Source organism: Oenanthe melanoleuca, chromosome 9, assembly GCF_029582105.1.
Source record: "Oenanthe melanoleuca isolate GR-GAL-2019-014 chromosome 9, OMel1.0, whole genome shotgun sequence".
Lineage (NCBI taxonomy): Eukaryota > Metazoa > Chordata > Aves > Passeriformes > Muscicapidae > Oenanthe > Oenanthe melanoleuca.
In genome coordinates, this window is record NC_079343.1 from 6,764,518 (window position 1) to 6,775,938 (window position 11,421).

Below are 11,421 nucleotides of genomic sequence, written 5' to 3' on the forward strand. Positions count from 1 at the left end.
ACAAACAAGTGAAAGCAATTCACCATTGCACTGCTGCTAAATCAAACTGAAAATTCACCTTTGCTTTCACTAAGCAAAAATAAACCAGTGGCTCTGTAGTTACCACTCCACTCTCAGTATTTAGGAACACTGACATATAACGCATCCAGCGACACCCCAGCTTTTTGTCCATAACAATTAGCTATCATTTCACTATGTGGGCAGCACTGCTCCACACCAGTAATTGGAATACCGAACACATACTCAAAGACACCTTGGAAATTCAAATTTTTTGGACCTGTCATCCTGAAAGCATTTTTATGCCTTGCAGTGCTAAACCCAATTAACATGATTTGTATCCACTTAATTACATACACTTAATTACACCATGTGTCACACATATATATATGCACATATAGCTATACAAGTATTCAAAGCAGCAGGAATCTGTGTCTTCAAAACTATTTGGTCTATTTGCTTCTTTTGGATCTACAGACCCAGAAGTTGACAGAGCAGCAAAGAGCGGGAGAGAGGATTACAATGGAGGTAGTTACTGATGCTCTTTTGCATTCATAGACACCAGCTGGAGGAGTGCCAGAGGCTGCACTGAAAATAAGATACAAACTTTTTGCATTAAAGAGCAGGTCCCAGGGCCTGCACTTGTTTATTGAAAGCAGTTAAGGGCAAATCCATGGTTGGAAGAACAGGACAAGTGCTCCATACAGCCTCAACTGACTTTATGTCACATGGAGAGCCTGCACTGGGAGGCTGGTGAGATTTCCTTTAGCAAGACCACAGTTAATTAACTGAGAATAGAAGATAGAAGTTGTCAAGACTCAACAAGCTTTCTATTGCAAGAAGCAGTAGCAGGTCCTTCCTGTAGGAAATCTCCCCTCATCCCCAAGTACTGAAGGTACCTCCCCCTTCCCTTAACTGGCTAGCTTGAGTCCCCCAGGGTGACTCCTTCCTGTGGGCCATACAGGCAGTTTAACTGTAGCCTTGCAACTTCCCTGCTGGCTCCTGAACTACACAAGCACTGCAAACAAGGAGAGGAAAGGCAGCCCCCATTTAGTGAGGCACTACACAAACACATCTGAGATCACTACAAAAAGCTGGCCTTAGCTGTTTCTTACTAGCTCTAAAAGAATGTTACTAGTCACATCAGAAGGTATTCAAAGGTAAAAAACTGTGTGGGTAGTGAAAGTTGAAAGAGACTAAGAAACAGAGTTTATACTAATTGCCTCTATATTCAGTAACTTCTATGTTTTGGACACAAAACCGTTTTAAAGTCTCATACTAATGCTTTTTCAGAATGTAAATGGGAGTCTGGCACTTCAGTGTTAGTAAATTCTGGGGATGCAGTTTGGAGCTCTGAGTTGTTCAAGGAATACAGCTCTGGCTACTTCAACATACATGGTCAAGTATGAAGGACATTAAAAAAATTGGAAACACAGTTGAAAGGCAAAATATGGAAAGTCATCTTCTGGTAGCATCACAACAGACATACAAGTCTGAATCTTATACAGATTTTGATCTCATCCCTCCCCAGAATGAACCCAAACCCTTGTGCAGGTACACTCACTTCAGACAATGGAGAGGTCCAGGAGAAACTCTGGTTACTCGGTTGACGGTAGCACCATTCACAGTGTTGAGATGAACTTCAGAGATGTAGAGAGTCACAGAGGAGGACTGCAGTCGTGTTTTTACAACTTCCAGTGGACATGTCAGAATTGCACCAACAGTACCTCCACACCTGCAAAGATAAACAGGATCATCACGTTTTTAACTGCAAAGAAACTGAAGGATACATTCACATAGAATTGACATTATAGTCAACACAGTCTCACTGCAAAAAGTGAAGAGCCAATGGGAACATGTGTGACAATGACAGTCATTCGCCCTTGAAGGAAAGCCAACTGTTAAGGCAGTTTGCAAACTCCACAACTTGAAGTGAAAATTTAAACAGACAAAATGTAGTGAAGGTGCATAGTACATGCAAATCAGTTCTGGAAAGTAGCTCAGCAGCTTAAATGTTTAACTTCTTACGGTAAATTTTACCTTTTTTTTTTAATGTTTAGTGCACTCCTAACCACAAAAATGGTGCCAAAAATCCTTAAGGGCAGAAAAGATTTATGCACTGTGCATATGGGACTACATGTAAAGTCCAGTAAAATCTGTAGTGTCACAATTTAATAACATCTTCAAAAGCCCAATTGCATTTTGGTCATTGTACCATGAAAGCAGCAATTGTCCAAGCGCTTCCAAGCTCTGCTCACTTCAGCAAGGCAGACCAGGTACTGTGGAGCAGAAAGTACAAAGGCAGAAGAGCTCATGTTCTGACCAGGTGAAGCCTTGCCAGGTCTGCTTCAGCCAGCCTCTCATTCCTGAGAGCAAACCAAGGAAAGCCATGCACAATGTGTGCTGACAGCAGTTCCTGCCATTCTGCTCAACCACAGTGCAGCCAGGAACACACTGCCCTGCACAGCTCTGCTCAGTACCTTCTTGGGCTTCTTCAGAACTTAGTTATTAATATCTACATTCCTAGCTGTGCAACTGCAGCCTTGGAGGGAAAAATAGCAAATTCACAAATTCTGAGTTCCAAGACAGTCTCTTGAACCTTTTCAGAGACAGTATTCTAACACTGCTAAACATCCTTCTTAAAGCTATGGCCAGGACACTACCTATCTCCTTTAAAAAACAAACAAACAATCCAACCCAAAGAAGCAAACCTAGATTTCAGTTCTGTTATTAATGCTAACTACAGGTCAGTTTGAAATCCACTAACACATAAATACAATTTGTATTAAAGTCAGAGGGCCCATATTTGCTTCCCCTAAAAAAATATATAGAATAACATATATATAACTAGAAGAAGTGCTTGATTCTGACAAGATAGTTAGCAGCTTTTTTCCCCCCTAACACAAGCTCAAACACCCCCAAACCCTTTAATAAGCTGTAAGTCTGTTCAATTCTTTAAAAAATATTTTCCGAAATGAAAATGAGAGTTCAGTCCAAATTAGGAGTAGTAGTTAATACTCAAGGTATCCTATAAACTTTCATAGGAGGGTAGTCTGATGACTCTTCCACCAGAGAGTACTAAAAAAACAGCACTGCATCCTACAAACCTATCTCTTTGTATGAAGTGAACTGAGAAGAGCTGAGCTGCCAAGTAGAAGTCTGATGCTCACTTAACACTCCATTTAAACCCAGTGACCTAGACTTATCCTATTACTAAGCCTAAAGGCATCCTGCCTGTCCCTAGCTCCAACATTAAACTGAAATCTATTCTCTTTCAAGGTTTAATTGCAGAAAGATAGTGAGTTTCTTTGCCAGTCTGGAAAAAAGTGTTATCACAGGGAGATGAAAGACCATCTTTCAGTGTGTGCTGCACACATGCAGTTACAGCCTGACACAGACATTAGAGCAGCTTGCTCTGAATGAGCAATTCACTTGCTTCTAACAGTAAGCTACAAATAGACTTATTTTAAAATGAAGAGTTACAGAAAGAGAGTAAATGTACTAATATTTATTTTAGCCAGGGTTGGAAACAGTAAGAGCCTGTAACGTGAAGGTCCAAGATGTGAATAGCCTGTGAGAAGCACAGGTAGGTCAGCTCCCAAAATAATGTGACTTGAAGCTACTGAAACTCTAAAGCTCTGAGACAGACAAAGCTGTCTGTGTTTCCTGAAGTTCAAAACAGACCCCAACTCCATGGTCACATGCCTATGCAGGCAATGAAGGAAGTTGGCTTTAGAGTTTCCTTTCCTGCAACCCCTCCATTTCTGTTCTCCTTGAGCTTACTCTCTTGAAAACTTCTCTGCTTTTGATTTTGGATAGTTTACACATGAACTTGTTTTCAAGCAACAGTAATCACAAGAGAAGGCACAAGGTATGAATTATATTAATGAGATAAATGGAAGTAGGGAAGAAATGAGGACAAAAAAAACTTGAACTGCATTCTTGAACAGGGTTTGGAGTTTGGAACCCTTAATTGCCTCTCCCCCCCACCCCCAATATCAGAGCAGAAGAATTTTCTAAAGTTGAAGATTAACACTGACCTGCCCTACATGCTCCCCTGCACCACACCCAAATCACAAGGGATGCCTGACTGCAGCAGCAGCAGCTCTACCAGACATTCAGGGTGGATGGGCCAGACACTCCTCACTCAGCAGAGGATTACTGGGGAAGAGGGCTGATACACAGCTGCTCTATGCTTGCTGGTTTTGTCTACAGCAGGCACTGGTCAGTGACAGCCAGCAGATGTAACAGCAGCCAGCACCACGTCCACATGCATCCTAAACAAACAGCAGATTCACCTGCCTCCCTTTAAGAGACTCTGCCTGCACCACATTCTGCCAATTAAGTAATTTCAAATAACCAGCACCCTTGCCACTTTCTTGCCTTTCTGTTTCTTTGGTTAGGCTTTTCTTAAATTTAAGTGTCTCTACTGAACCCAATAATATTTTCAATTTTTTCCACTAACTATTGATAGCTTGAATTAAACTACTGTCCCCAGTCTTCAAAGGCTCAAATTTTTTCTCACAGCTGAAGAAAGATGAGAAGTTTTACAGTGCTGTGTGGTTCTGTGAGTCTTAGCAAAATCTTCAATTTCTACTTGTGTCAAAATAACCGATCACTTTCCTAGCCCTCAAAAAGCCTCATATAATAGAGACAACTTCTGAAACTGAAGGAATGAAAGAAATGTCTTGATATACCGAGGAACCAGAACTTGCTCAACGGTCACAAGATCCACTGAGTTTGAACTAAGCTACTAAACAAAGGCATAATCCAGTAACTACCCTGACTTGTCTACTTCACTTGACCTTTAAGATAAACACCTCAAGGCTTGATAAAAATCTATTTATGAAAAACTGTCAATAAACAGAGCTTGTGGGTAAACACAGAAGAGAAACAATTCAAAAATATGCACTCTGTACAAATAAGCAACTTCTAAGAAGCATAGTAGCTGTTCTGTTATAGCATCAATGACAGTATATTTTACTTAGAAATGTATTTCCAGCCTTGCTTATTTAACACACTACTGGGGATACCATCAGAGACAACTACATTTTTGTGCCTGAGTTCTGGCAGGTCATTAACAGCCAGCCACCAGCTCCAGCCTACAAGTGCTCTATAAATTCCCAGCCTTTCCTGCTCCTCCTCCTCACTGCTTCAAATTAAGGGGAATACTTTTACTTTGTGGTTTTAACACAAATTGGGAACTAGAAGAGTTCAGAAAAACATTTTTTTAACAGTTTGAAAAATATGATATTTCTTCTCAATAATTCAGGTGGGATTTTGTAAACTACTTCAGAAATTTCTACTACCTAAAACTACTCTGGGTTTGAGTTTCTCCAGTCATGCATGCACCAGGCCACAACAAGTGTGACTTGTAGGAACATTTACTAATGTGTAACTTTCTCCAGGATTAGATGAATTTCACCTGCTAGAGTAAGTAGGTGAACAAACACACTCCTGCTGACACAGTGTAAATGGGAAGTGAAGAATGGCAAGACCTGAGACACTCCTATGTCTGAATGCTTACTGCAGTTTCCAGTGGATGCTATTCAGAACACCACTTGATCATCATATCTATCCTAAATGTGATATTTGCCTCTAAGCAGTGTTTACTACAAGCCTGCTTCAGCTTTACCACACAAGTCTAAAAAAAGCTTGCAAAGCTGACTTTCAGCAGAAACACCTTGATCATAAAAGGGTATGTGAATCCATCTGTAGGCCCCAGCAATCTGAAGCGCAGAAAAGTGGAGATCAGTAGGTAAATCCACAAAAATAAACACATCAGTTAAAAAAGGACTAAAATCCCACTACTACTAGTACAGTCAAGCTAGAGAATTAAAATTTCAACTTGAGCCTTCTGTACAATTTAAGAGATGTCACATTCAGTGCAACAAGAATCATGGACATCACAAGATGTAGTTATCATCTGCAGGATCACAATAAATCTAAAAGAAAGACAATGAAACTAAGAACAGTTGTCTACTTGATATCTCTTGGACTGAAGAATCTAGGAAGATTGCAATGTTCTACTAAACTAAGGAGAACATTTCTCCTCCAGAAAGCATCCATTGGGGAAAAAAAAAACAAACCAAAAACTAAAACCACAAAGGAAACCTCAACTACCCACAACACATTTAATTTAATTTGATCCCAACTGGTGATTTAGAAAACCATTATCTCACTGGTTTAATAGAAACAAACCTTCAACTACTGGGCTTTAAATTCTGCCAACTGTTCAACAGGTACAGCTCTGACAATCGTTTTCCTCAGACACACCTGCATTATTTGTATGATACTCCAAGGAAAAAAATATGCACATGCTTCAAAAACATAAACCTGTTTGGCATTTAAATCCCAGGTTCTCCTTGGCTATACAAGAAAGTTCTCTCATTATTGCAAGGTTAAGGTGTTTGCTAAGGAGTCACTTCCCTTGTCCAGAGCAGCTATCTGTCTTCCACTGGTACCTTTCAGCCCTGCAAGTACCAAGAGAGACAGCTCCAGCATGGATGAGGGTCTCAAATTCAGCCACTGGACTGTCTAGAAATGTTCTGAAGCAGACTGATATTCCAAATGCCAGTGCAGGCTGACTTCGAGGTAAAACTGTCAATGCACATTTTATTAATTCCTTGAGATTATGATGTATTTTATGAAAAAAAAAAAAAAAAAAAAAAAAAAAAAAAAAAAAAAAAAAAAGCCATGGCTGCCTAGTCCTATTTTCAGATTCACCTTTCACAGAATTTGTAACCACAGTCTCAAAGAAAGACTTAAAGATAAACTTTGACCCTGTTATCTCAGATCTATGTTAATTCATGTATTTTACCAGCTACTTATCTTTCCTGTAGGAAAATGAAAGTTCCATGCAAACACTGGCTGCCAAAAGAAACAACAAGTAAAATGAGCATAAAATTCTGTCAAATAAAATGTATCCAAGCCACTTTCAAACAGAGCACCTTTTTATCTCTTCATCAGTTACTGCAAATTCAGGTCCCAAGTCTATCAGCAGTTTCATGGACATGTCTTACCACCAAAGTAACTTTCACATCAACAAAGTTGCAGCTTTGGATATTACCTGTATAGTATCAGTCTTTAGAGTATAGAAGGGCTTCAGCATGTACAGCTTTCAGAAACAGCATTCATTAATCCTGAATTTTCAGTGTTTTCATGGTATAATATTGTTCAACTTGAGTACTAGCAGCCACAAACCATTAATCACTTTACTCACCAATTATTTTTCTTTACTGAAACCCAGAAAGCGTAAGTTAAGCTCACTTCCATAAACTACAACTATTAATCAAACTTGTGATGCCTGACCAGTGTAAAAACAAAATCCCCCATGTGCTGCAATAGAAACTTACAAGTGAAAACAGGAAAAACACCACCAGGAGATCAAGGATCACTGGGTTCCATTATCCAAAACAAATATCAGAATTAACAGTGCAAATTCTATTAGGAGCCAGGGTAAATCAGTATTTACAATAACATTTGCTTTAAGTAAAAACAGCACAAAGCATCTAGAAAGATATATGAGAAAAATACCAGTGGCACAGTTTCACAAGTACTGACAGCAATTTTCATGCAATTTAGTAGCCCTATAGAGCTAACATCAAGCTCTAAACAAACACTGTCTTATTTCACACAGAAGTGTATCTCAATGTAATAATAACCTCAAGTTTGGACAGAAAGGCACTAAGCTCCTTCTCACGTGTTCTGAAATACATCCAGGGTTATGCCACTAATATATTTTAGGGCAGAGAGGGGCTAAGTGGCTGGCAACTCAGTCATGGCTCAAGTGGCTGTTTCCTAAAAGGGCACAAAAAAAGCCCCCATCATCACAATACCTGCTACACATTATTAATCATCTTCTGAAATCAGAAAAGCCCAAGGGCCTCTCACCTTTATTTCATACATGTCAACAGTCTGATCTTGCTGACAATTCAAACACTTATGTTAAATACATTTTCTGCACCTTAACTGTTTCAGCCACTGTAGGGATTTGCTAAAAACCTGTCACAGTGATTACAATTACAGACCAATTTGAGACAGTTCTATAATCAAGATAAGAAAAGAAGCTCCTCCCTATACTTCCTCACACATTAGATTGGAAAACAGCCAAGTTTCTGCAAGAAACACCAAGAGTGAAGAAGAGAAGCAAACCTGAGACTATCCAGCTGTGAACTCAGAAAAGCAGCTGTCCACCTCCTAACCCAAACCCCTCTTTTTGCTGAGGAAACAGCACTCAGGCAAGTTCACTGCTCTGATGGAAGTCTGTATGAGACACAATGACTGTCATAAGCTTTCTGGAAATGAAAAATATATCATGAAAACCTGAACACTATTTTTGTAGCCAACACCTAAATTTTCACCATATGGCTGCAAGCCAGTACATTCAAAGCATATTAATCTTTCTTATAAAGCAAAACATTAAGGTTTTCTATTACTTGTCAAAATGAGTCTAACAACTAAAAAGGCAACCATAACTTACTACTTGAACTAAAAATGTTAATCTACATCCTACATCTCAATCACATGACTTTTTAAGTTAAGAATGAAGTATGTTCAACTGCATCCTTGGTTTAAAATAAAAGCACCTAAGTTTATACTACCAACACAATGTCTACAGTGACAACAGTTGCTATTTGACTAAGGGGAGGAAAAAGAGAAGATATACAAAAAACTCCATACTGCCTAGGCAGCTACAGAGAAATCCCAGTATAGTCCCACTCATTTTACTAAACCAGCAATGTCATCTGTCAAAATTTCATTACAGAAAGCCAGAACTGAAGAATGACCCTGAACATTTTAAGGAAAAAAATAAAAAACCACCAAAAGATCACCCAGGTGATCTGTAGTGCACCATGCTTGCACAGTCGTGCGATGACCCCACAAAACTCTGCTACTGCAAAATGTAACCAAATACACTGTGCTAGCTTGGCTGAACTAAGGTTACAGGAAACATGTGGCTCACACTCAGCCTTTTCCTCACAGCATAACCCCTGACCCAGCTGGCCAGCACCTACCCATCGACCAGACTGCTCTGCAATAAATAGGAATGAGCAAGCTGAGCAATCTTCATCTGGTCTCAGGTTTCAGGTTTACAAACACACTTCTGACATAACGCACAATTCTGCTCAGTAATCTCCCCTGTGCAGGGCTGTCAAGCTGAAGGGCTACAATCAGGCACCACTCACAGAATCCTTAGGGCTGGAAGGGACCTCTGGAGATCATACTGTCTAATGTCTCTGCCAAGATAGGGTCACCTGCAGCAGATAACACACGTCCAGGTGGGTTTGAAACGTCTCCAGAGAGGGAAACCCCACAACCTCCCCGGGCAGCTGTTCTAGTGCTCTGCCACCCTCAATATAAAGAAGTTCTTCCTCATGTTGAGGTGAAACTTCTTGTGTTTTAGTTCATGGCCTCTGCTCATTGTCACTGAGAAAAGTCTGGCACCATCCTCTTGGCACCTCTTTGAGATATTCATATGCATTAATGAGATCCCCTTCTCAGTCTTTTCTTCAGACTGGACCACAAAACAGGCCCAGCTCCCCCAGTTTGTTCTCATAACACAGATGCTCCAGACCCCTCATCAAATTTGTAATCCTCTACTGGACGCTCTCCAGCAGCTCCTGATCTTTCTTGAGCTCCTGCTATTGCTTTTCTGAACACTTACAAGGATGTAAAGTCTGCAGAAAGCAGCACACACTACTACATCTTGGGCCTCCTGTTGCATAACCACTCTCCTCTTAAACAGGGCACAAGAAATCAAGGGGATGAAAAAGCCCCCACACAGGCACTAGATCAGGTGTACAATACTGCAAAGTGTGCTAAAAGCAGAGAAAGTACTGACATCTATCCAATCACTCAGACTTGCTCAGAATCAATACACTATTCTATCACCTCAAACACCTCAGTCCAGAAGGAGCAAGCTCATTTTTGTTGATGAGGAGAACAAAGAGAAATCACAGCTTCAAGCTCTCTCGTGGGATGCAAGGTGTGTCTGCATTGGGATTGTTATGAGTTTAGGTCTTCATCTGTCACCTCTATCACTTCTGTACAGTCATGCTCAGTACCCACATACACTATTACAATCAAGCCCACCAGGACCCGCAGCTTTCCTTTTAGGCTGGTTGCCCTTCCCACTCTGCCCCAGAAGAGCTACAGGCTCCAGAAATAAAGCCCATGCACTCTGAAACATAAACAGTCCATTAATGGCTGTGCAGGTACAAAAGTTAACCCAAATCTAAGTAAGGCTACATCTTTATTTCTGGATACAGTCTTTCCTCGCACTTCTTCTGCCTTCGTGGTTGGAGAGCTGCATGACCGTGCCAAAGCCGCACAGGGAAGCGCAGCACACAGTTAATGCAGTTAAAACGCACTGCATGGACACGAGCGGGGCATTCCCAGCTCCGGACAGCGGGCAGCCCACGCACCGCGGGCCCCGCGTGCTCCCCCACGCACACGCCAGACAAGGGACAAACCCAGGCACGGCGATCAGACAGAAGGGCTGGTTTTACGGGAAGCCTCCACCCCCGCCTCCCCCAGAGCCCGCGTTCCACCCGTGACACAACGCAACACCCGGGCCGGGCCCGAGCGCGCAGCGGGCCCGGAAGGGCCTCGGGCGGGAAGCCGAGCACGGCCCCTCTCTCCTCCCTGCGGGCCCCGGGCACAGAGGAGCGGGGCGGCCCCCACAGCCCCACCGAGACGTCCCCAGGCAGCCGCTCCAGGCCCCGCCGCCCCCAGGCCGGCCAGTAGCAGCCACGAGAGCGGGGCCAGACCCACAGCCCAGCGAGGAGAACGGGAAAGCGCAGGAGCAATTCTCGGGGCTTCACCTACCCGCCGGCAAAGAGATGCACCAGGGTGTCTCTTTGGCTCATCCTCGTCGCCTGCACCCGGGCGAGAGGAAGGAGGCGCCGGGCGCTTCCGCCCCACACTCACGGCGCCGCTCCTGGCGGGGCTCAGCATAAATAGGGGCGGGGCGGCTCCGCCTCCCGCGGCCGGCGGGGCTCGCAGGCACACGGGCCTGGCTCCCCGTGAGGGAAGGGGCCGGGCCGGGCCGGCTCCGCCTCCCGCGGCCGGCGGGGCTCGCAGGCACACGGGCCTGGCTCCCCGTGAGGGAAGGGGCCGGGCCGGGCCGGCTCCGCCTCCCGCGGCCGGCGGGGCTCGCAGGCACACGGGCCTGGCTCCCCGTGAGGGAAGGGGCCGGGCCGGGCCGGCTCCGCCTCCCGCGGCCGGCGGGGCTCGCAGGCACACGGGCCTGGCTCCCCGTGAGGGAAGGGGCCGGGCCCGCCCCGCCCCTCGCCGCGGCCGCTGCTGCCCCGCGGGTGCGTGGCTGTGAATATGCAGAAATGCAGATGCACGGCCCCGCAAACAGAGGCCGCTATTGGCTGCGGCGGCGTGACGTCAGCGCAGGCACCGGGCCCGCCTCGT

At 43.7% G+C, this 11,421-nt stretch overlaps 1 protein-coding gene across 1 annotated transcript in view; it reads right to left on the bottom strand.

Moving 5' to 3' along the window:
• SLC25A36 (solute carrier family 25 member 36) overlaps positions 1 to 11,112 on the bottom strand; it is a 29,360-nt gene extending 18,248 nt beyond the window's left edge. Inside the window, exons 1-2 of the mRNA XM_056498535.1 lie at positions 10,828 to 11,112; positions 1,562 to 1,732 (exon numbers count right to left, since the gene is read on the bottom strand). Of these exons, the coding sequence (XP_056354510.1) occupies positions 1,562 to 1,732; positions 10,828 to 10,868 (212 nt within the window). The 5' untranslated portion in view covers positions 10,869 to 11,112. The remainder of the gene's footprint in view (positions 1 to 1,561; positions 1,733 to 10,827) is intronic.
• Positions 11,113 to 11,421: the final 309 nt, after the last annotated feature.